Raw genomic sequence first — 23,070 nt, 5'->3', positions numbered from 1 at the left:
CAACTAGGTCCCACAGCTACGGTTGGTCAAGTGCGTCAGAGGGACTGCACAGATGCCCTCTGCAGGCCGGAGCTCCAGGTACCTGACCTTTCACCACCAGACTTGTCCGTTTCAGACGAACCTTCCGCTCTTCATCCACCTCCTCCAAGTGAACAGTTCCGATGGTGCCGCCAACGCAGCCCTGAGGGCCACCACAGTGGACAGTTCAAGTGCACCTCTCAACTTGCCACACTAACTCGGACGGTTGCCTCCCAATGTGCCAAGCAGGAACTTCCTCCCAGCAGCACAGCTTCTCAGCTCCCGTCCTACCCTGCTGCAGCCCCAGCTTACTTGGCAGGTACTCGGTGACACTGAACTTAGGTTAGGGAAGCAAAAATTGTAGTCGTCTGGAATTAAAGAGCAAGGTTGCCTTAAAAGTAACCTGTCTCTGCTAAAAATAAAACCCTAACCCAAACAAGGACAGACACTGTTGTTTAGTTTTTATTTCATAATCATAAACTTAACTCTGCAAACCAGCTAGACTTGGAAGGGGCAGGGAAAACATGGAACCCATTGAATTGCGGCGAGAGCACGAAGATTATAGAACATTCCAAGCAGATGGGGGTGAAGGGGTGCTCTCCTGAGCTACAGAAGGAATGGTCTGGTGGTTAAGATAAAATGTAAGTCAAATGTATTAGAGTTGCCCACAGTCAGTGATGGTGATCTTCTTGCTGGTCTTGCCATTCCTGGACCCGTAGCGCTCCATGGCCGTCACGACGTCCATGCCGTCCTTCACCTGGCCGAAGACCACATGCTTGCCGTCCAGCCTGGAAGAGAGCAATCACGGTCACCAGTGACCAGAGATTACGGGCACCCTGCACTTCAATACCAGCTAATGTTGACGCACTGAATACTGGAAACATTTTATCCTTCTACCTGAAGGAAAAGGCAACACAAACACTGCCCCAAAAAGGTGGCACAAGACTCTACAGCCTTGGCTAGGGAGCTCAGCTGGTTAAAATGTTGTCCCGACATGCCAAGGTTGCAGGTTTGATCCCTGTTCAGGGCACACACAAGAATCAACCAATGAATGCATAAGTAAGTGGAGCGACAAATCAATGTTGCTCTTTCTCTAAAGCCAATAAATAGATAAAAACATATATAAAAGGGTGAAGAGATCATGTGCTAATTTACATAAAACACTACTTGTTCCTTGGTTGCCCATGCCTGGTCCTGCCCTTACCACTCAGTCTTGGCAGTGCAGATGAAAAACTGGGAACCGTTTGTGTTGGGCCCAGCATTTGCCATGGACAAGATGCCAGGACCCGTGTGCTTCAGGACGAAATTCTCGTCTTCGAATTTCTCCCCGTAGATGGACTTGCCGCCCGTGCCGTTGTGGCGTGTGAAGTCACCGCCCTGTGAACGCAACAGAAACCCATCACCTTTGCAAAGTAACCAGAGTGCATGCCAAGCCTGCAAGGTTCAAACGTCAAGACTCAAGTTTAAACTGACCAGAAGGTTTAAGTGGAGCCAAAATGGTAAACAAACAGCTCACATGTACTCACCCAATCCCAAAGTAAGGTAACAAACCAAGTGGAAATCAGTACGTTTCCTACCTGGCACATAAATCCCGGAATAATTCTGTGGAAGCAGGAGCCTTTATAACCAAATCCTTTCTCCCCAGTGGTCAGAGCACGGAAGTTTTCTATTAAAAGAGAGAGAGAGAAAAAGAATGTATGTATACATCACACACACTCACACACACACACGAAACGGGACCACCTTATTAAACTTAAAAAAGAACTAACCTGCTGTCTTTGGAACTTTGTCTTTAAACAGCTGCAAGAAAAAAACGACATGTGCTTACACATGTTATTGCGAACCACCCGCGTCTTCAGAGGCTTCGGGATCAAACTCACTTCCTCCCGGCAGAAGAACGCTTCAGCAACTGCTGACCCACTTAAGAAGTCCCCCAGACAGCCTCCACGTCCCGTGGGCGCGACCCGGGCACCGAAGACCCGAAGACTCGCCAACAATCCGGAGCCCACCATGACTTAAATAGTGCGAGGCTTCCGGAAAGGGACTCGGGACTCCCGAGTGTCATGACACTCGCTCCCGAACAGACACGCGGCTTCTCAAGTGTCACCACCTCCCCCAGCTCGGCTGGAGCGGAGGGTCGGACTTTCAGGAACAGCGCCTGCAGGCCCTGCGGCCCGCTCCAATTTTAGCCACTGGCAAGGGAAGCGCCAGCGCCTCCAATCTGGTAACGCAGCCCCACCGATTAGATAAGCAGCCGCGTCTGGGCGTCCAAGTGCCCCACCTAGGAGCGGGCACGAGACCGAGACTGGTTTCCAGCGCGTCCGCTCTGGGCCCTCCCTGCGCGCCGCAGAAAACGCCGACAGGCCCTCGCGCAGAGGCAGCGCGGCTAGACCCAACTCTCCCAGCGGCCCGGGACTGAACGGTCCACGCGGGGCCTGGGCGTTTCAGCTGGGAGACCGCGGCCTCTCGGCTCCAAGCCCTTGCCCCTGCGACACCCCGTCTCCCAGAGGCGCCCCTGCCCCAGGCCCTGCGCTCCGCGGCCAAGGCCCCGCCACTTCCCCGGGAGGCCCCAGCTGCCGTTCAGGCCCTTCCTGGCAGCAACACCTCCCTTCTCGCCCAGGGCCGCCGGAGGTCCTATCGCGTTTCCACTAAGCCCTGGGGCTAAGCCGACACTAACACGCTACAACGCGCCCGGCTCCGGCCAAGTTTCCACGTGGGCCCCTGACAGCTCCGAGCGGCTCGCAGCAGGGCGGGCCGGCCGACTGCGACACGACGTCTGCCCGAGGGGGCCGAGGCGCCACGGGCGGGAGCCTCCGCCCTCGGCTGCACGGCGGGCACCGACTCCCGGGCGGGGCCCCACCCCGAGCGCGGCGTCTTGCGAAAAAGCGACCGAAAAGACCACGCCCGGGAACGTGGCCGGGGCCGCACCGGCCGCCGCCGCCCGGGCTCGCTCCCGCCCCAACCGGTGAGCGCGGCCCCGGCCCTCCCACGGGCATCGTCACCGCGGGGGAAGCGGGCCGCAGCGCCGCCTCGCTTCCGCCGGGCCCGTGCCGACTCCACCGCACCTCCCCAACCACCGCGGACGCCGAGTCATGCGGGGCCCGCACCCCGGAACCTGGGCTCGTCCGGGCCGGCGCGGGAACGGCGCCCCCAGGCGCCGTGGCCGCGAGGAGCCAGGCAACGGTCAGAGCGCTCAGGGCGACGCCGCGCCCTCCGTCCGCTTGGGCTGTTGCCAACCCCCGGGGCCCGCGGTCCGCGCGGCGGCCGACGGCTCGGGGTCCGAGCACGTGCGCGGCCGGAAGGGCGAGGCCGCCCCTCCCCCGCCGCCTTTGTCTGCCCGCCGCCGCCCCCCGGCCTCCCAAAATGGCCCCTCGTCAGGAAATGGCGCCGCGCTCCTCCGGCGGGCGCCCGCCCGGGCCCCTCGGCCGCCGCCCCCACTTCACCCCACCCCCCGCCCAGGCCCTCCCGGAGCGGCGCCGCCGCCGCCGCCCGCCCCACCTCGAAGGAGACGCGGCCCAAAGGCTCGCCGTCGGCAGCAATGTCGAAGAACACGGTGGGATTGACCATGGCTGGACGCGGAAAAGTCCGGGGCGGCGGCGGCGGCGTCTGCAAGGCGGCACGAGCCGTGGCGCCCGCCCCTCTTATAGTCCGGCCGGGCCCCGCCCAGGGTCGGTCGCGCGCCACCGCCCCAGCCAATCGCGACCGCCGTCAGCCGGGAGTGACGGTGCGCCTGGCCTTTGTGCAGAGGCGGCGCTGGGGCGGGGGAGGGGCTGCAGGCGCGCGTGCGCGGTGGCGTTCTCCAGCAGGTTCCCGCCCGCGGGCTCCGTCGCGCCTCTGCGGCGTTGGGTGGAGTGAGGGGGCCGGGGACGCCGCCTCGGGACGGTGGCGGGGGTGGGTGCCGCGGGCGGCCCGGGGGAGCGGCGGGAGCCCGATGGGGCGCGGGGGGGCGGGGGCTCGGAGGCCGCCCTCCGCCCGAGCGTCCTTCCCACTGCGCTGAGGGGGCCACTGAGGCGACCTCAGGTTTCAAGGTCGCGCGGCGCGCCAAGGTCGCTCGGGGTCCCGGGCTCCGCCGCGCGGCCGCGGGCCCGGGTGGCCTCAGGCACTGCCGTCCCCGCGAGCTGCAGAGGCCGCGCAGCCGCCCGGGCCGCGCGGTGACGACATGCTTCCCAAACGCCCTACTTTCCGAAAATACCTCGCGCTCCCCGCCTGCCTGCGTCCCCCGCGGGGGAAGACACTGCGGCGCAGCCCGGCGGCCCCACCGCGGAGGGCGCCGCCCCCGCCTGCGCCAGCAGGTCGTGCCCTGCCGGGCCCCCGCCCTGGCGAGGGACGGAGCCCCAGTTCTGAAGCTGGTTTCCGCAGGCACAGGCAGTGACGCTCTTATCGCCAGGCGCACCTACGCGACCCCAGGGCTCCGCTCGGAAAGCCTGCAAATGGCGGTAGCCCGCACGTGCGCCCACCCCGCCACGCAGCCGCAGCGCTCACAGCGTTGACGAGCGTCTGCGGGACCGGGGCAGGGCGCGGGGGGCGAAGCGAGCGAGCCTGGGGTTGGGGAGAAGCCCGGCGCGTCCCGGCTCGTCCGCCTGCGCGGGGAGCGCGGCGTGGCTCGCTCACGGCCCTCCACGGCCCCCAGTCACAGGCGCGGGCGTCGCGGGGCCTGGGTGTTTCTGGGCGTGCTCCGAGTGTTGGCAAAGCCGGCCCTGGGCCCGGACACGGGTTTTTGTTTTTTTTTCCCCGTCCCTGCCTCCCCATCCATCACCTGGTGCCTTGTGACCTTGAGGAAGCTGCTCGCCCGCACCCGACACCAAAAGGGGCCAAAGCCCTCGCGCCCAACTCCAACCTCTCTCCCTTCCACTCGGAACCTCAGCGCACTGGGCGCCTCGCCCCGGCCCGCCCGAGGTGAAGGAACGAATGCGAATGCAGGAGTGCCTAGTAGAATCATCCGCTGACTTTCCTCATACTAGTGTCTCTCTCTTAAAGATTTTATTCATTTATCTTTAGAGAGAGGGGAAGGGTAAGAGAAACGTCAGTGTGTGGTTGCTTCTCGTGCGCCCCCTACTGGGGACCTGGCCCGCAACCGAAGCGTGTGCCCTGGCTGGGAATCGAACCTGTGACTCTGGGTCGCAGGCCCGCGCTCAATCCACCCAGCGACTGCTGCGGCGTCCTGCCTGCTGTTCATCAGCACAACCAGGACCTCGGTCTGCTCACTGTCCACACAGGCACACGGTGTGTACTCTCAGAAAGCAAGCGCGAGTTTTCCTTGGTAAGGGAGAGTGGATGTTGGAGCGGAGCCTTCATTGGCATTATGTATTGAACTGGACTCCCAAACTGAGTAAGACAACAGCCGGCACAGAACCTCCAGAATGTGGGGCTGCCGGAGCCTTATTCGGACGATTCAGACAAAAAAGCAAACTCGAGCGAATTCAACAGCACTGGGACCTGGCTCGAAGGAGGTGTTCCATCCCAGCGGTCAGAACTGCGTTCATGTAGCATACTGTACACAAACGCTTACATTGCAAACTCTGAGCAAGAGAGAATGTAACAGGGAAAGTAAATCAGGTTATCCAAAATCATACAATCACTGCTTTGGAAGAGGGGAACTTGTCTCTTCAGGGCCTAGCTTGGTACTCCTGCCACCTCGCTTCTGCTCACAGCTGGGGGGACGCTGCCCCTGCTGGGGCAGCCGGTGACATCACCGTCGCTAAGCCCAGGGCCCTTCCCAGGCCGGGTCTCCCCCTCCATCGGGCACGTGCGCCACCTTCTGCTTCCACAGCTTCCTCGATGGCCTTGACTCTTTTCCCTCCCTTCCCCAACTCTGGCCTTTCCCCGTGGAATCGTTCCCCAGATTTCTCCCGTGTCATGGCTGCGCAGTTGACCTTGTGTTGTCCCGCACACACCTGCCGTGGGGGAACCTCGTCCACCCCCACGGCTGCAATCCCAGGTGACTTCTGCACCAAGCGCTGCCCACACCACCCCGTCCCTCCTGCCCCAGCGCTCGCTCGGCCTGTTGCGGCCTGGTTACCAGGCTCCTGGCCTGCCACCCAGAGTGGACATCTCAGAACCGTCTGACGGTGTAACTCCCACGCTACACAGTCCTCTTGGAGGACCCCTGGGCGGGGCCCAGAGCACAGGACGGAAGCAGCTCCTTCACAGTCTGGCCCCAGCCTCTGGGTGGACACTTCTCCTTGCACACCCTCCCCCTCACTGTACTTGGTGTTTCCAGGACTCACTCTCGGCCTGCTCCTCGCCTGTCCCAGTGCCCGTGCTCAACCCGGCTGAGAAGCTCAGCAAAGCTCAACCCTCTGGTCCTGGCTGGGAAGTCACCCAGAGTCACAGCGTCTGCAACGCCCGGACTCAGCACAAGTGAGTCGGGTAGACACACACATGAAGCCTGTGACCCCGCAGGCGGCTGACGGGAGGAGAGAGCCGACCAGAGGCTGACTCTGGAGCATGCCGTCCAAGGCTGTGAAAGGGCCCAGGCCCTGTGACCGGCCAGCCCAGCGGGTGCCCCTCCTCTGGACACTCAGTCAGCCCAGGAGAGCGTCCAGGGCATGAGGCAGCTCCACTTCAGTCCCCACCCGCCCCCTACATCTGCGGACACCTGCCCACACCCTGCTTCCTCCCCTGACCCACCCTCTCCTGTCCCCATCTCACCAGGCCCCTCGCAGGTAGCTGGCCTCCGTGTCCCTCTTCCGCCCTCCCCTCCTCTTCCTGCAGCTCCCTCTCCCCCGCCCCTCCCCGTGCCCCATTGCCGCTCTTGGCTCACTCTCCAGAACGGTCTGCAGTGCCCGCCCTGACCCCTGGTGCAGCCCGGCTTCTGCTCTCACTGAGGCCCCCCCGGTGCCTGATGCACGGATTGTCGGACTTCTCTCGTTAAACCCACCGGGCCACAGGCTCACCCTGCCTCGACTCGACTCCGTGGCAGGTGGGACAGACTGTCTCAGTGGTCACCGAAGGGGGTTGCAGTGGGGAGAGCCAGGCAGCGGGGACGGGAGCTCCTCCTGCAGGGAGAGGAGCTGGTGGTCCTGGGGTTTGGGTTGGGGGGTGGTCAGTGACTTCATCTCACTCACTGAAGTGTTCAGCTGCTATTTCTTCTTGGGTCAGTTTGGGTGTTTTGCATGTTTCTAGGAATTTGTTCAGCTAGGTTATCTGATTTATCAGCACATAATTGTTCCTAGTGTCCTCTTATGCTTACTCCTGTCAGGCCCGTACTAGCTCCCGTTTCCATCGCTAACGTAGGCGTTTGTGTCTCCTTGGCATAGCTACAGGTCTGCTCTTTCTGCAAACACTTGTGCTTATGTTGACTATTGCTTCTTTGGTCTCTGGTCCACCTCTGCATCCAGTGCATGCTTTCTCTCCTTCCTTCAGGAGTTAGATTTTTAACTCGGGACCTCTTTTTTAATGCAGACGTTCACAGCGGCAGATTTCCCTCTAGCACCGCTCCCACCCAGCTCATGTGTTTGTGCTGTTCTCACTCACCACAAAGTGTCTCTCATCACCGTGACTCCCTCTTTGACCCCTTGGCTTTTAGAGTTGTTTAATTTCCATGTATTTGTGAATTTTTGTTTCCCTTCTATTATTGTCATCTAGCTTCATTCCTCTGTGCTTACAGAAGGTACTTTGCATGATTTCAATCTTATTGGTACTTGCTTTGCAGCCTAACACATGGCCCGCTATGGAGAATGTGCTTTGTGCTGCTGTGTGGAGTGGTCTAAGACTGGCTGGCTTAAAAAAATATTTTTAAAATTAATTTTAGCCCTGGCTGGTGTGGCTCAGGGGATTGAGTGCTGGACTTTGAACCAAAGGGTCATAGGCTTGACTCCCAGTCAGGGCACATGGCTGGGTTGCAAGTCAGGTCCCCAGTAGGGGGCGCAGGAGAGGCAACCAACTGATGTTTATCTCCCTCTCTTTCTCCTTCCCTTCCCCTCTCTAAAAAGTAATCAAAACCTTTAAGAAAATTGATCTTAGAGAAACATCGATTTGCTGTCCCACTTACTGACGTGTTCATCAGTTGATTCCGTGTGCACTCGGATTGAGAACTGCACTCACAGCCTTGCTGTACTAGGAACACGCTCCAACCAACCGACCTACCCAGCCAGGGCACTGGCTTTGTTGTTTAATTGCGTAATGTTTGGTGCACACTGAGGTGAAAACCCGTGAAGTCACTGCTCTGCTCTTTCTCGGGCTCCCCCGCCCCACAGAAGCAGGCACAGGAACCCCATGAAATGCACAGCGCGCAAGCTTGGACATGCACCTAAGGCAGGGCCCCCTACCCTGGCCTCTGGCCTGCATTGTGAGAGGGGGCGTCCACAGCAATGTCAGGGCACCCACACCGCGGCGGTCACTGCTCAGCCCTTTCTGAGGACTCTAAGTGGTTTGCCGCCTTGCAGTTGCGCTCTGATCTCTCCACCCCCGGCCCCGCGCCTGCCCCCGCAAGGAGCTCCGGCAGGGCAGCAGGCTGGGGCGCCAGCACCCGTCCAGCTCTGAAGTCCCCGGAGGGCAGGGCCGGGGCTGCTGGTAAGAAAGTGCTGGGCGGGGCCTGTCCCCCTGGCGGCCTCGCTCATCCCTGGGCTGGGATTCCTGGCCCCCATTTGGACTCTGGGTGTGCCCCGCAGCCCCGGAGGTCCGCGACCACCCCTGTGGCCAGACAGGCCGGAAACAGGCAGCAGCGGGAGGAGCAGGTCAACGTGAGGGTCCCAGAACGTCAACAGCCGGGACTGAAACCTGCCCCCCCCGCCGCCAGGGAAGCAGGGCTGGGGCATCAGGCGGCCAGCGGGGCGGAGGGCCCCACCCCAGGCTTCCTGCCAGCACGCCCACGCGAGGAGACAAGGTGGCAGAGGTGTCTCCCGGCTGGAGCGACACTTCACAAAACAGCAGGCCAGCTCTCGGGCCGCAGCCAACTTGGAAAATTCCAGGGATGAGGAAATGCACGGAGGCGGGGTGGCGCGCAAGGAGGACCCGGGCCACCATGGGAGTCCTTTAATCGAGACGCGGGCAGGCGGGCGCCCCCACCCGGCGCTGGGACGCGGCAGGGCTGCACGGTCACAGTTCGGGGCTGCGGGGGCGACGATGTCCCCAGGAGGTGCCTGCGGCTGCACCTGGGCAGGAGGGGGCCCCGCCCCCTCGGGAACCACTGGGGTCACCGCTGGGGGCGGCAGGCGGAGGGTGCGCTCGTGTGGGAGGCGGCTGAGGGGGCGGGGCATGGGGGGCCGGGCCCCTGGAACCTCCTACAGCTGCCAGCGGGCGGGGCTGGCACAGTCCCTTCCCGCCAGGGCAGGGCTGTTTGCAGCTCTGGGATGAGTGGCCCCAGGTGAGCTTTGGGGAGCGGGCGGGCGGGAAGGTAGGGCGCGGTGACGTCGGCGACCCGTCCCGCCTCTGGGCGGCCGGCAGGTTCAGTTGTTCTCAAAGAGAGAGAGCAGGTCGTCGCTGCTGCTGGCGGGCAGGTCGGGCGGGCCCAGGTACGACAGCAGCTCATCCGGGTTGGTCAGTTCTGGGAGCAGCTGAGGACACAGCAAACTGGCCTCAGACCCACCTCCAGCAGCCGGGCTGCAGCCCAGCTGGGTGGGGGGTGGGGCATGTGGGCCGCCCCGCCCCTCCCCTCCACAGGCGAGCCCGAGCCCCGGGCGGTGTGGGGCTCTCCCTGCATGTGGCCTCTGTGACCAGGAACCCCTGACACGTTTCCCACAGCCACCACGGAACAGGCAGGGCTGAGCTGCTGCAAGCCTCGGGGAGCACAGGCCTGTGAGGGGGACCCCACTGTGAACGGGCCGAGCGGGAGCTCGGGCCCCCAGTCCCTAGGGCCCCCAGTCCCTAGGGTTTCCTGCTTAGAGCTGCTCTGGTGGTGTTCGTGTGGGACCTCGGAAGCCCGGGCTGTGTCCTTCAGCTGGGAGCCCTGATCCCCGGGGCTCCGCACAGGCCGCCTGCTGCCTCCTCTCGGCCGTCACAACAGAGGCGTGAGCGTGTGCACCCGCGACAACAGAAGACCAGCCCCCAACCAGGCTCCCAAGCACCCCCAGCAGTGGACATGGTACTCACATCCAGGGCTGGTTCTGGGGCCTCCCCTGCCCCAGATAAGGGGGGCCCCATCACGCCTGTGGCAGCATGGAAGACCAGCTCGCCGACAGGACCTGAGCCCACGGGACCCAGGGGCTGCCGGGTCACCGGGAGAGGGTTAGGGTGGTGCAGCTGCGCCCCTGGGGGGCCTCCAAGTGCGGGGGTGTGCAGTCCGGGTGGTCCAGAGTTGTGGGCCGGGTCCAGGTGACCTGCAGGTGCCATCTGAGGAGGGAGAGGAGGACCTGGTAAAAGGGCCCAGGGCTCCCTCGGGGGGTGGTGCCCCGGGCCCTCGGCCTGTCGCTCACCTGGCCCGGGAGGCTGGGAGCCGACTTCTCTGGTGTCAGGAGGCTGCCGGGAATGTCGGGCTGGTAGGAGATCGGGGGTGGCCCCGGGGTGAACTCAGGAAGGATCGGGGTGCTGGGTGTGGTGGGCGGGAAGGAGTCGGGGAAGGTCCCGGGTCCCAGGAAGCTGGAGCCTGAGGGAGGAGAGCCAGGTCCTGGGAGGGGCCTTCAGGGGGCAGGCCGCAGTGCCCAGCAGCCCCGTCCTTCCCGAGCCTACCCTGTGGCCATCATTCACAGGCCAGGAAGCCACGGGAATGGGACCTACCTCATCGCATGGGGTCAGATGGGGTCAGGCCACGGGCGTGTGCCAGCAGAGGGCCCCCTGTTGGAAGCCGCTGGGAGGGTGGGGCGCAGCTGCAGCTGGAGGCCCTGTGGCCACACCCACTGGCTGGGCAGAGGCCGCTTCTGCACTGCGTGTCTGCAACCAGTCCTGCCGGGCGCGGCCCGAGTAGCAGTGACACCCTCCCAGGCGGCTGACCGGGCCGAAGAGCGCGGTCCTTTGCCAGGGCTGCCTGCGTTTGTAGGCTGAGCGCCATACTCACCCTGGCTGGGGTAGTCGCTGGGGGCCGGGGCCGAGGGGGGCTGCAGGGGGGCGAAGGGGGCGGCCCCTGGGCCCAGGGCGGCTATCATCTCCATCACGCTGGGCAGGAGCGCGTGTGCAGGGCTCACGGTGCGGCAGCGTTTCAGCGCCGGCCCGTCGGGCTCCTCCTTGACGTGCAAGTCAGGCTTCACGGGCACCGGCCTCCAGCTGCACGTGGGGTCGATGGTGATCTCCTCGTGGTCGGAGCTGGGTGGGGCACGAGGGTGGTCACTGCCCGTGCCGCCACCTCTCCTGGCCCCAGGCCCTCTCCGTGTGCCCCGTGGGGTGCTGGCCGGGTGGGGGCAGGCTCCATGGCGCCTGGAGCCGAGCGCACCTCTCCGCGGGTCCAGGAGGGCACCACCCCACCCGTCCCGGGGCTGCCCTCGGCCGACCACAGGGGCCGGGGAGGCTGCAGGGAGACTCACTTCTGGATGTAGGTGAGGATGCCCAGCATGTACTGGTCCACCTCCAGGCCCTCCAGCAGGGCCGTCTTGCTGCAGAGAACAAGTGGGGCATGGCTCAGAGGCCTGGCCCCGCCTCCCAGCCCCCTCCTCTGCTCAAGGCCGCCCAGCGTGAGGGGGCCCTGCGTGAGGTCTCGGCCCCAGCTGTACCAATGACTGTGTTGTGACCCCCGACCGTGGCTCGGGTGCTGCTCAAAGAACTGTCCTTGCCTCTGGCACCCAGCGAGGGCCGTCCGTCTCTGGGACACTTACTTGCACACGGGGCACCTCCAGGTCCCCCGCTCACAGTTGAGCTGCAGGTAGGACTCCAAGTCGAAGCACTGCGGGGAGACAGACCGTTTCTCACACTGGGCCAGCGCCCAGCCTCGCACTTGCAGGATCACAGCGCTTACTTCCCTGCGTGTTTGAGGGGCTGTGTGCACCAGGCTGTCACGACAGCCTCGTTCCAGCGGACCACGACTGGGGACAGCCGCGCAGCCCACACTGGCAGGAGGCGGCCCTGGGCCACAGCCAGCGTCGGGCAGCCGTGCTCCAGACGTGGCGTCCAAGGGAAGAACGGGGCGCAGGGCCGTGCGCACGCTCGTGTGGTCGCAGAGGCGGCAGGCACGCTAGTCCGCAGAGCTTTGGCAGAGGGCCTGGGTGGTGCTCCTGAGGTCGCAGCAGGACACTGCATCCTGCATCCTCAACACTGTTAGCACCACACCCCTGGGACGTGGTGAGGTCACTATGCTTAGAACAAACAGAAGTCCAGCCTGAGGGGGACGGAAGGAGTCGGGCTACCTGCCTGCTGGCTGGGTGGCCTGTCCTATCACCTGCGGGACCAGGTGCTGAATCTCATCTGCTGAAGATAGTTAGACAGTTGCCCTGGCTGCTGTGGCTCAGTGGATTGAGTGCTGGCCTACAAACTGAAAGGTCACCAGTGCGATTCCCAGTCGGGGCACATGCCTGGGTTGTAAGCCAGGTCCCCAGTAGGGGGCGTGTGAGAGGCAACCAAACATTGAAGTTTCTCTCCTTTTCTCCCTCCCTTCCCCTCCTTAAAAACAAATAAAGAAGATAAAAAAAAGATACTTAGAGGTTGTTCCAGAAAAGGCTGCGGTTAACACCCACCTGTATGTGGCGACAGTCGTGGCCTCGGGCGGGGAGCTGGATCCTGCGGAAGGTGATGGGGCACTTGAGGGACACCTTGATGGCCGTTTGCTCCACCCCGTCCTCTCCGTTGGGCCCAGGGGTACCAGGGATGGTGCCGCTGCTGAAGTTCCGTTTTACTGGCGGTGACAGGGAAAGGACTGAGGAGAGGGCCCCTCTGGAGCGGAGCACTGCCCCTGCTTGGACCCCTTGACCGGGGGAGACAGCCTCGACAGGCAGGGGCGATGCCACGGGGAGGCGGGGGGCGGGGGGTGGCGGCCACTCACTCTTGGTGATGCAGTGCTCGGCAGGCAGCAGCCGCTTCTTGAGGAGGCCCTGCAGCACGGAGCGGACGGCCGGCCGGTGCACCAGCTGCAGCACGAACAGGTGGGACTGCGAGGCAGGGGCGGGTCAGGGGCACACGGGCCAGCCAGGCCCCAGCTGCTCAGCAGCAGCGTGTCCTCCAGCACAGGGCACAGGCTGGTGCGCTGTCTCCCTCGGGAGCCCGGGTGACAGGGGGCTGAGCCCGGCCACCTGGGCTCTGCCCGTGCCCCACATCCTAACCCCCCACCGCACCATCACGTGGGGCCCTGAGAGCCTGCCCACTTGCGGTGCTCCCCTCTCCCTGCACCTGCCCCTGGGCTCAGCTGCCTGGGCCCCAGGCCGGGTGGGGTCGGGTAACCCCCCACCATCGTGGCTTCCTCCCACATGGTGGTGTGAGCACCTACCTCGTGCCCGGACCTAACTGGAAGCCTCGAGGGTGGGTTTAACTGGGTTCTCTCATTTTGGAAAGATTTTATTGATTTATTTTTAGAAAGAGAGAGAGGGAAAAAGAGAGCAAGAGGAACATCAGTGTGTGGTTGCCTCTTGCACGCCCCCTACTGGGGACCTGGCATGTAACCCGGGCATGTGCCCCGACTGGGAACCCAACAGGTGACCCTCTGGTTCTCAAGCCAGTGCTCAATCCACTCAGCTGGGGCCTCTCCCTAAAGGGCTGGGGGACGGACGGACCAGGAGGCCACGGGCGGGACACAGGCCCGTCGCCTGGGGCACTCACGCAGCAGCAGGCCGTGACGGTGATCTGGATGGTGTTGCGGCCCGGCTGGCACACGTGCTTCAGGCGCAGGGGCTTGTGGGAGGTCTTGTTGTCGCCGCGCTCGATGGAGAGCGGGGTGGCGTTGACGCTGACCTGCACCGAGGCCGGCCAGTTGGTGTTCGTCTGCCGGTCCTCGTGGTGGTAGCACTTGAACTGCAGCTCCAGGTCGGGCCTGTGCGCGGAGGACGGCGGGCGGGCGCTGAGAGCCGGACCGGGGGCTGGGCGGGGCCTCGGGGCGCGGGGGCGCGGGGCGGGGGCGGCGCTCACCTCAGCATCAGGGTCTTGTAGACGGAGTCGCGGAGCTGGAAGGCGTGGTTGCTTACCGCCAGGTTGTGCTGCAGGCGGAAGGGCTCCAGGACCACCCCGTCCCGCACCGGGAAGGTCAGCCGCAGCTCGTCACAGGGGCCGCCGCCTGGGGGCGGGCCTCCGCGTCAGCCAGCGGGCGCCTGCGCAGGGCCGCCCGCCTGGCCCCCAGTCCCAGGGCAGCACGGTGGGGGGGGGTGGTCAGGGGGTACTGCAGCCCCCCCGCAGCGCTCGGGGCTGGTTGGCGTCTCTCCTGCGACCCTGGGCTCTGCTGTCGCCTCCAGCGGTCACCGGACTGTCCGTGCTTACGTCCTGCCTCAGTCGCCCCACCGGGCACCCCCTAAAATACAGCCCAAGAACACGCCCCAGCCGGGAAAGGAGGTGCTCCTGGTGCTTTCAGCAGGGTGGGGACCGAGGGGGTCACTGTGGTGCTCCAGCCGGCGCTGACGACCCGACCACAGGGGCTCTGGACCCGGGGCGGCCCCAGGGCCCCGCCTTCTCGTGCGCATGCGCAGCCCTCCCGCAGAGGCCGCCTCGGGGTGGGTCCCAGGGCCGGGCGACACTCACCGGGGGGCGACGGGTGCAGGGAGCTCGCGCTGGGCTTGAGGTCAGGCAGGAAGGGAGACTTGACATCCTGGCTGTAGGGGGCGCCGCTGCCGGGGGTCATGGGCGGCGTGGGGCTCCCGGGCAGCGGGGAGCCGGGGTAGCCAGGGAGGGAGCGGGCCGGCTGGGGGGGGGGGGGCAGAGGGTCACGGCAGAGCCGGGGGTGGAGGGGCGGGGGGCCGCAGTGCGTGTCTGAGCACCCCTGGGAACAGCCGGGGCCGCTGAGGGTGCCCGGCTGGGCGCCCGCACTGCCTCGCTCCTGGGAGCCCTCTCTCCTCGCGCCCACCCAGGCAGCCCCCCCACCCCGCCCCCCGCGGGCTGCCCGTACCCCACTCAGGCCAGGCTGGCCGTAGCCGACGCTCCCGGCACCGAAGCTGGCGCCCGGCCCGTGGAACTGCTCCGCCGGCTGAGGAGAGAAGACCACGTGCGCCTGGGGCCCCAGCCCAGACCCAGGACAGGGCTGAGGGCAGGGGGCCCGCCGCACCCATGGGCCTCGCCTGCTACTCTCTTCTCCGTGCGCTTTTGTGTTTTCTGAATCACCCACAGGGAGCACGCACTGACTTCATAGTTTTAGAAACTGCCACCACAGAGACAGGTGGCTGGTTTCAGACGGGTTTACATGGGCGCCACAGAGGCCTCGTTCTCGGAGGGCCCTCCCTCACCGGGCTGCGCCCCCGCCCTGGTCAGCCCAGCCTGCTCGAGGCCTGGGGGAGCTGGCCCTACCTTGTAGTGCAGTCCCAGCGGGCCAGAGGCGGAGAGGGGCAGCCTGTGACCAGGGTAGGAGGAGGGGGCAGGGGGCTGCCCGGGTGAGTACTGGCCTCCCGGCAGGCACTGCTGCCCTGGACACACCTGGAAGAGGAAGAGGTGATGCCCAGGGGAAGGACGGGGATCAGGGGGGCCAGCTCCCAAGGAGTGAGCAGTGTCTGTGGCCCCGTCTCACGCACAGGTGTCCGACCTCACCATGGCCCCACGTGGCGCCTGGGATGAGGGCCCCGACTCTCACCTCGCTGGAGTAGACTCTCTTGACCCCCTGCCGGGGCAGCGGCTGGGCCTGGGGAGGCCCTGGGTACCCGTGCGGGGGCAGCCGCTGTCCTGCATACAAGGGGGCTGTGCCCACCGCCCGGGCAGGGCTCATGCCCATGGGGCCGGAGGGGCCGGTCAGCCCTCCCATGCTGGCAGGGTTCATGCTGCTGGGGACGCCAGGCCCCCGGGGGCCTCCGTGCTGCAGGAACTGGCTGTTAAAAGACTGTCCGGCCCCCATCTGGGAGGAGAAGAGGGACCATGAGGCCCAGCCACTGCTGTGGGCGCCCCCGCCCCTCAGCACCTCACTCCTGCCCGCCCGTCTCCCTCCCAGGGCCTGTCCTCACGGCCTGCGCCCTATGTGCACACCCCGCAGCCCCTGAGCCGGCCCAGCCGCACTGTCCCTGCCCGCCTGAGTCCCCCCTCCCGGGAGGGGCTGCAGCCTCACCGCTCCATACTGGCTCAGCTCCTGGCTCTGCTTCTCCTGGAGGGCAGCCACGGTGGCCGTGGCGGTGGCCGTAGCGGTGGCAGCGGCAGCAGCCACAGCAGCAGCAGCTGCTGCTTGAGTGAAGTCCGTGGAGGGTCGTGTGACATGGGAGGGGAGGCCCAGACCCCCAGGCGTCCCGGGGCCACCTGCATACCTGCCCGAGACACAGACGGCTTGGCCAGAAGCTCTTCCCCACCTGTGGCCCGGGGGCGGGCGCTCTTGCGGCGGGGAAGCACACCGACGGCATGCCCACTGCTGCAGCGCCCAGACGCCTGCTGCTGGAGGGCCCTCGTGCACCTGCCCCGCCCGGGGAGGGTCCCGCTCACCCAGTGCTGAAGCCGGGGCTCCCGGGGCAGCCCCCGCGGCTGTACACCCCCGGCTGCACGTAGCCCTTGCTGGCGCCACCCTCGCCGAACGCCTGCTGGCCCAGGCACTGCGGGGAGCTCAGGGCCGAGCTGCTGCCTGCCATGCCAGGCATCACGGAGCTGCCGGGGGGGCTCCCCGTGGGGCCCATGGAGCTCCCCAAAACCTGCGAGGAAGCAAGAGTCACCAAAGGGAACCATCCAAACGACTTGTTGCACATGACACCTCTAAAGTGCACAAAGGAGATGCCGGCAGGTGAGGTGGTGGGCAGGGGCAGCGAGAAGGAGGGGCAGCTCACAGCGGGGCGGGGGGGGGGGGGTCCAAGGAGGCCACGTGTGTGGGAAGAACTAGCCTCAAGGGCCCGGAGCGCAGGGGGCCCTGGCTCCATCCTGGCTGAGACCGGAGGCAGGCGCACCTGGCTCTGCGCTGCACCGCCGACTCCCCACACGGTCGTGACCACCGACAGCGATCCTGCGGGCTGAGGGGCGCTCTGTTGCCACGGCAGCGCCTCATACGGGAAGGGACCATCACTGCAAGGACAGGGGCGGCAGGGAGGCCTGGGTCCGGAGGCCACAGGTGCGGAGGAGACACTGCCTGGGAAGAGCTGGAGGCTGGGAGCGGAGGGGTGCACGGCAGCGGCCCACTCACCTGTGTGGTACGGAGGGCGGGGCAGGTTTCATGGGGTTCATGGGGTTCATTGGCTTGGGAGCAGCCTGAAGGGTGGCAGGACGCAGCTCTCACTGGTGCTGGTGTGCGACCCAGCTGCTCTGGCTGCTGAGACAGGCGGGAAGGACAGCAGTGGAGATGCCGCTGGGGAACCCTTGGAGCAGGCTTTGGGGTTCAGGGTCAGGGTTCAGGGAGCAGGGTTTGGGGTCAGGGTCCAGGGAGCAAGGCAGAGGCAGCTCCCCCAGCCCCTGGCCTCACCCTCCTCAGTTCCCGCTGACAGGGGGCAGGGCAGGCTACACTGGGATACCAGGGCCCCGCAGGGGGGCCAGGTGCTAAGGAAAGCATTCCTAGACCTGACACCAAAAGCACGGCCAGTAGAAGAAAAGTGGAAACTTGTGCTCTGTGAGGGAGGCTGCTTAGAGGACGAGAAGACAGGCTACAGGTGGGAGACTTGTCTGCAAACCACCCAGCCAACAGCACTGGGATCTGGAGTACACACTGAAAACAAGTCCAAGTAGGAAAAGGCAAACGACACGGGACGCTTCACCGAGAGGACGTGCAGATGGCAAACGAGCACAGAAGAGATGCTCAGCGTCACGGGCCACTGGGAACATAAATTAAAGCCAGGGTGGGGCGTCCCTGCACACCTCCCAGGATGACTGGAGTGGGACAGTGGCCCGGGACCGTCCCATGCTGCCTCTGGAAAACAGCCGGGCGGTTCCGTAGAGCACTAAGCCGACCGCCACCATCTGACCCAGCAACCCACACACACAGATGTCCCTGTGAAAATCTGTCCGTGGATGTTCACAGCAGCTTCACTCCTAATCGCCGGAGAATGGAAACCCAGATGTCCTCCGGGGTGAAGATTAACCAAGGCTGAGCTTCCCCAACCAGAGGCATGAACAGGGCCAGCCGAGCCTGGCGCCAGCCTGCAGGAATCTTGGGAAATTCTGCTGCGTGGAAAAAGCCAGTCCCCAAAGGTTACACACTGTCCAATTCCCTTTATATAACCTTCCTGAAATGACAAAATTACAGAAATGGAGAGCAGACAGGTGGCTGCCAGGGGTTAAATGTGCGGAGACCGGGGCCGCAGGGCCGCAGGGCCGCAGGGATGGAAATATCTGTGTCTCGAGTGTGCCCACGGAGAGTCCTGCCGTGCCGCTGCAAGGTGTTACCACGGGGAAGCCAGGTGAAGGATACACTATTCCTTACAACTGCATATGGATCTAGAAGTCTCACAAAATAAAAACTTAGTTAAAAACCCACCACTCACCCTGGCTGGTGTGGCTCAGTGGACTGAGCACCGGCCTGTGAGCCAAAGGGTTGTCAGTTCGATTCCCAGTCAAGGCACAGGCTTGGGTTGTGGGCCAGGTCCCCAGTAGGGGGCGCACGAGAGGCAACCACACATTGATGTTTCTCTCCCTCCTTTCCCCCTCCCTTCCTCTCTCTCTAAAAATAAATAAATCTTAAAAAAAAAAAAAAACAACCCACCACCACCAGCAGCCCCCTCTCTGCACAGAGGCCCACTGGCCATCTGTCTGGCACCTGAGCAAGCTGGGTTGGCCGGGCCCACTTTGCTGCCCTAGAAACAAAAGGTGCGGGAGGGCAGGAGGAGGCCGAGTCCCAGGGCAGGGGAGTTGCATGTGTTCCACTCAGAACTGCCTGCACCAGCATCCCTTGGGAGGGCTGGAGGAGGGGGACAGGGCAGGTGCAGGGCAGCCTCCCACACCACGTGGGCCTGGGGAATTCCACCCTCCAGGCTTCTCTGCTGTGGACAGACCACAGACATTTCCAGTTCCCCCGGGGCTGAGTTCGTGGGGGCGGCGACTTCCTGCCTGCCCAGCTCCTGAACTGTCTGCTCTCCTCCCTGAGAAAAGATCACCGTCTCCAGATACCTCTGCAGGTACCCCTGCCCCTTCGCTCCTCACAAGGGTTGCTGGTGGAGGCTGTGAGTGCAGACCCTCCCCCCTCCTCCCTGCCTGGAGCGGAGCCGGGAAGGAGCCAGGGGTGTGCAGGGCCCGTGCCTGGGCAGTAGCAATTCCAGCTGGAAGCCAGGACCCCTCAGCAGCTGGTCTGAGGTCACCTAGAAGGCCACCCGGCTTCCTGGGGATCAGATCACCTCTTCCTCGAGAACACACTGCCCAGATCCCTCTTCTCTGGAACCTCACAGCCGCTGCACCCCAGTCTCCCGTGTGCCACCTGAAGGCAGACGTTATGTTGGTCACCTCTGTACCACCCTCCACTCCACCTCCCTGCCTGGTCACCCAGGAGCAGCAGGACCCAACCCCAGCAGGGCAGCCCCTGTCCTCGGTCTCGGAGCGGGGACGCACTGCCTCCAGCAGGCCGAGGGCATTGGTTCCAGAGGGACCTGGAGTCAAACAGCCCTGGGACCCAGTGCAGCAGAAGGACGCCAAGGCGTCCTCACAAGTGCAGGGGCTGAAAGCCCTGCCCTGTCCCCCTGCCAGGCCCCAGCACCGCAAGAGTTCACCAGGGACACCCAGGAAGGAGCATGCACGAATGGCCACGGTGCGGGGCGCTTCTGAGACCCGCTGAAGGGTTTTACTACTTTGAGCCTCCACTTACATATAATGGGGACTGGGAAGAGGAAAGGACACGTGACCACCTCTATGTCCTCAGTCCTGGCTCCTGCCCTGGACACAGGTGTTAATGGACACCCTGAGAGAGGCCTGGCTGCGATCAAGCCAAGGATGAGTCCTCCCCCCCCAGGCATCTTCCCCGATTCCCATCCTGGCCTGTAACCATCCCCGGGTGTGACAAGCCCCCAGGGCCGGTACCCGCTGGCTGAGCCTGAGATCCCTCACCGGCCCTATTTCTGCTATCAGGCTTCTTTCTCCCATGAAGTCCCTCTGGCTGTGGCCCACCAGCATTTGGTGGCTGAATCTGTGTTCACCCTGTCCGACCCTCCCCGTCTTCTATATCGAGCTGCGTGCTCTGTGTGCGTCCCCGTGAAATCTTCTGAAATAAAGAGTGACTTACAGACATCGCCATGCATGTTCTGCAACTACCAGGAAAGAGGGCACGGGGCAGCAGGTGTGGGGGCAGGATGGTGCGGAGCAGGTCAGGGGGCAGCAGGTCAGCTGCGAGGAGGTCAGGGTGTAAGGGGAGCAGGAAGGGGAGCGCCGGGCGGGGGTAGCAGATCATAGAAAGCTAGGGCAGGACTCCCTCCCGCCTGAGCTTCTGTGTCTTCCGTTTGGAAAGGGGTGAACCCACGCCACGGATCCGCGCTGGGACTTAAAGGTCAGCGTCGCCGGGCCAGGTCCCCGCGCCGGCGGGCGCGCACCGCCGGAGGGCGCGCACCGCCGGAGGTGAGCCCTCCAGCCACAGCGCTGAGCCGCGACCGCGGGGGCAGATCGGCGAGGCCGGCAGCCTCCCGCACACCCCTCAGGGGCTCGGCCGGCTAACGGCCGCCGCAACAAAGGCTCAAGTGAGAGGGTCGCCTGCACGCACTGGCCAGCCGTCCGGGACCACGACGCACGCGCGGCAGGCCAGCTCCGGAGCCCTGCCGAGGCGCCGCACCTGCCGCCCCGCACCTGCCGCACCTGCCGCCCCACCGCACGCACCTGCCTGCGGCCCGCTCACCTCCTTGAGGCCCGGCCCGGCCCCTCGCCGCCGCGGCCCCAGGCCCGCTCCGCTCCATGCGCTCAGCCCGCCCTGCGCGCCGCCTGCCACCCAAGGGCCGCCGCCGTCCGCGCCATCGCGCCTCCGCCGCTCCCAGGGCACAATGGAGCTGCCGCGCCGCTCATGCATATGCATGACGCTGCGCGGCCCCGCCCCCAGGCCAGAGCAGTGGAGCCCCGAGCCAACGCTCGGTCGGGGAGGCCGCGGGCCCAACGGCGGGTGACTCGGGGACTGCAGGCCGACTGGGGGCAACCTGCGACTCCGCCCCCTCCACACCTTTCCAAACGCAGCGTCCACGGAGCCACCGCGCTTCCTGCTCGCTCTCTGCCGGGGCTGGGCAGGGCCAGGACGGAGGAGGCGAGGGCGGGGTCGGGATGGAGGAGTGAGAAGGGGCGGGGTGTGTCAGGGCGGTGGGGACAGGAAGAAAGACGAGACAGGGCGTGGCCGGGGTGGAGGAGGCGGGATCTGTCAGGACGGTCAGAGCTGGAGAAAGGGCGCCGGGGGTGGGGCCAGAACGGAGAAGGCGGGGGCAGGGTCAGGGTGGAGGAGTGAGAAGGGGCGGGGCCTGCCAAGGTTGGGCAGATGGAAGGCGGGGCCAGGTGGGAGCGGCCAGGGCGGAGTAGGAGGGCTCTGTCAGGCCGGCAGGGACTAGGGGAGAGACGGGGGCGGGGTCAGGGTGGGGGAGTGGGAAGGGGCGGGGCTTCCAGGGCGGTGGAGGCGGGATCTGTGAGGGAGGCGGGAGCTGTAGAGGGGCGGGGCCGGCAGAGGTGAGCAAGCGTCGGTGGGCCTCTTCCGGAGCTGGGGGGGGGGGGGGATGGATCCTGAAGGGGGAACCCCGCAACAAACCTGTCACTCTGCTCGCTGCTCCCCCCGCTGCTCTCCCCTCTTCCAGAGCCACCCCCGTCGGGACTTTTGAGTTGTAGCCAATGGCGCAGCCTCTTTAAAGTTTGCGCCTTTCTTTTTTCTTATTTTAATCATTGTTCAAGTACAGTTTTCTCCCTTTTACTCCCAGTCCAGCCCACCCACCCAACCCTCCCCACTTCCCTCCCATTACCACCCTCCCCCTAGTTAAGTTTGCGCCTTTCAAATGCTATTATCACCCTTGAAGTTATTCTCCGCTTTTCCTGCCCTCCTTTAGGAAGGCCACGTTGTCGGGATTACCCACCACATTTTGTATTGTGTCACAGTGCACATAACATCTACCATCTGAACCCCTGCGAGGGCACAGCCCGCAGCATCGAGCGCGTTCCCACTGCTGCGCAGCCGCCGCCGCCGCCGCGTCCATGCACAGGGCTCCCCACCCTGCAGCGCGGTCCTCCGTCCCATCAAACGCCCCTGCACACCCCTCCCCCAGCTCCTGGCACCAGCGGCTGCCTTCCCAGGGACCTCGTAAGAGAGCAGTCACTCAGTGCTGGTCCTTGTGACCAGCTTATGTCCTCCAGGTTCATCCGTGTTGCAGCACGTGTTAGACGCCCCTCCTTTTCAAGGCTGAATAGTGTTCCATCGTCACCACGTTTTATCCATTCATTGGTCCACAGACGCCCCACTGTCCTTCTTTAGCGTTGCTGAAATTCCTTCCCTCCAGGCTGTGTGAGCCCTGTGCTCGCTTTCTTTTGAGGGTCATTAGTTCACGGAAGAAATACTGTGGGCCAGGCACTGAGGAAAGGTAAGTTCCTGCCGCCAGCCTCCACTCCGCCCCAGCGCCGCTTCCTGTGTCCTGACTTTGCTCCGTGCACGGGGCTGAATGGTGGCCCCCAAAGACATGTCCGCACCCTCGTCCCCAGAACCTGCAAAAGTCACCTCCACGGCCAAGGTGTGATGGAGCTGACTGCGAGAGGAGGAGCTTATCCGGGGTCGCCCCCGTGGGTCTCGAAGGCCTCCAGGAGAGGCAGGGGGCGTGCAAGCCCACCCTGCTACAGCCACAGAGCAGAGACGGAGCGATGTGGGCACCAGCCAAGGACTTGGACTTGCCCGGAAGGGTCCTGCCCCGGAACCTCCAGGCGGAGCATGGCCCTGCCCACCTGGATTTCCACCTTCTGGCCTCCAGACGGTGAGCAAATGGACTCCTGTTGTTTAAGGCCCCAATTTATGTCCTCTGTTACTGTCACCGTCTTCTCTGGGTCTCATGGGGCCGATGTCCCCTGTCTTCACCCAGGCCACCTATAGCTGGTGACCAGACTAACCTTCCAGGACACCACGTTTCCTGGAGCTACCTCTCCTTCCCCTGGACTCTGTCCCACGCTCCCCCTCCCTGGACACCCTGCTCAGCCTGCGCTTGCCCAGGCACCCCGCTGTCAGCGGGCTGTCCTCCCCTCCCT

General features: G+C 64.5%; 2 protein-coding genes across 10 annotated transcripts; both read right to left on the bottom strand.

Annotated features, from left to right (window-relative positions):
- Positions 1-467: 467 nt before the first annotated feature.
- On the bottom strand, positions 468-3,647 carry PPIA (peptidylprolyl isomerase A). Its single transcript, XM_045827612.1, has 5 exons — positions 3,517-3,647; positions 1,788-1,818; positions 1,596-1,684; positions 1,223-1,395; positions 468-806 (listed from the first exon to the last, which is right to left on the bottom strand). The coding sequence occupies exons 1-5, from the start codon at positions 3,583-3,585 to the stop codon at positions 674-676; spliced, it is 495 nt and encodes a 164-aa protein (XP_045683568.1). The 5' UTR covers positions 3,586-3,647; the 3' UTR covers positions 468-673.
- A 5,332-nt stretch (positions 3,648-8,979) lies between these two features.
- On the bottom strand, positions 8,980-21,075 carry ZMIZ2 (zinc finger MIZ-type containing 2). Of its 9 annotated transcripts, none has more exons than XM_045828130.1 (21): positions 20,714-21,075; positions 20,111-20,211; positions 19,233-19,312; positions 17,096-17,221; positions 16,800-16,977; positions 16,411-16,613; positions 16,046-16,238; positions 15,581-15,838; positions 15,301-15,426; positions 14,906-14,983; positions 14,542-14,701; positions 13,939-14,083; positions 13,633-13,843; positions 12,863-12,968; positions 12,558-12,715; positions 11,703-11,770; positions 11,415-11,483; positions 10,952-11,196; positions 10,374-10,543; positions 10,051-10,290; positions 8,980-9,515 (listed from the first exon to the last, which is right to left on the bottom strand). In XM_045828130.1, exons 4-21 carry the CDS (start codon positions 17,143-17,145, stop codon positions 9,408-9,410), a joined length of 2,766 nt encoding a protein of 921 aa, XP_045684086.1. In that variant the 5' UTR covers positions 17,146-17,221; positions 19,233-19,312; positions 20,111-20,211; positions 20,714-21,075; the 3' UTR covers positions 8,980-9,407. The 9 variants fall into 9 exon arrangements, with proteins under 9 accessions (XP_045684086.1, XP_045684084.1, XP_045684085.1 ...); XM_045828128.1 differs by having other exon boundaries at positions 17,096-17,218; positions 20,714-21,074; XM_045828129.1 differs by lacking the exon at positions 20,111-20,211 and having other exon boundaries at positions 17,096-17,218; positions 20,714-21,074.
- Positions 21,076-23,070: the final 1,995 nt, after the last annotated feature.

This window comes from Phyllostomus hastatus, unplaced genomic scaffold, assembly GCF_019186645.2.
Source record: "Phyllostomus hastatus isolate PE091 unplaced genomic scaffold, TTU_PhHast_1.1 phas_scaffold_78, whole genome shotgun sequence".
NCBI lineage: Eukaryota > Metazoa > Chordata > Mammalia > Chiroptera > Phyllostomidae > Phyllostomus > Phyllostomus hastatus.
Note: the sequence above shows the minus strand (reverse complement) of the source record. Positions and strands in the feature narration are given on the sequence as shown.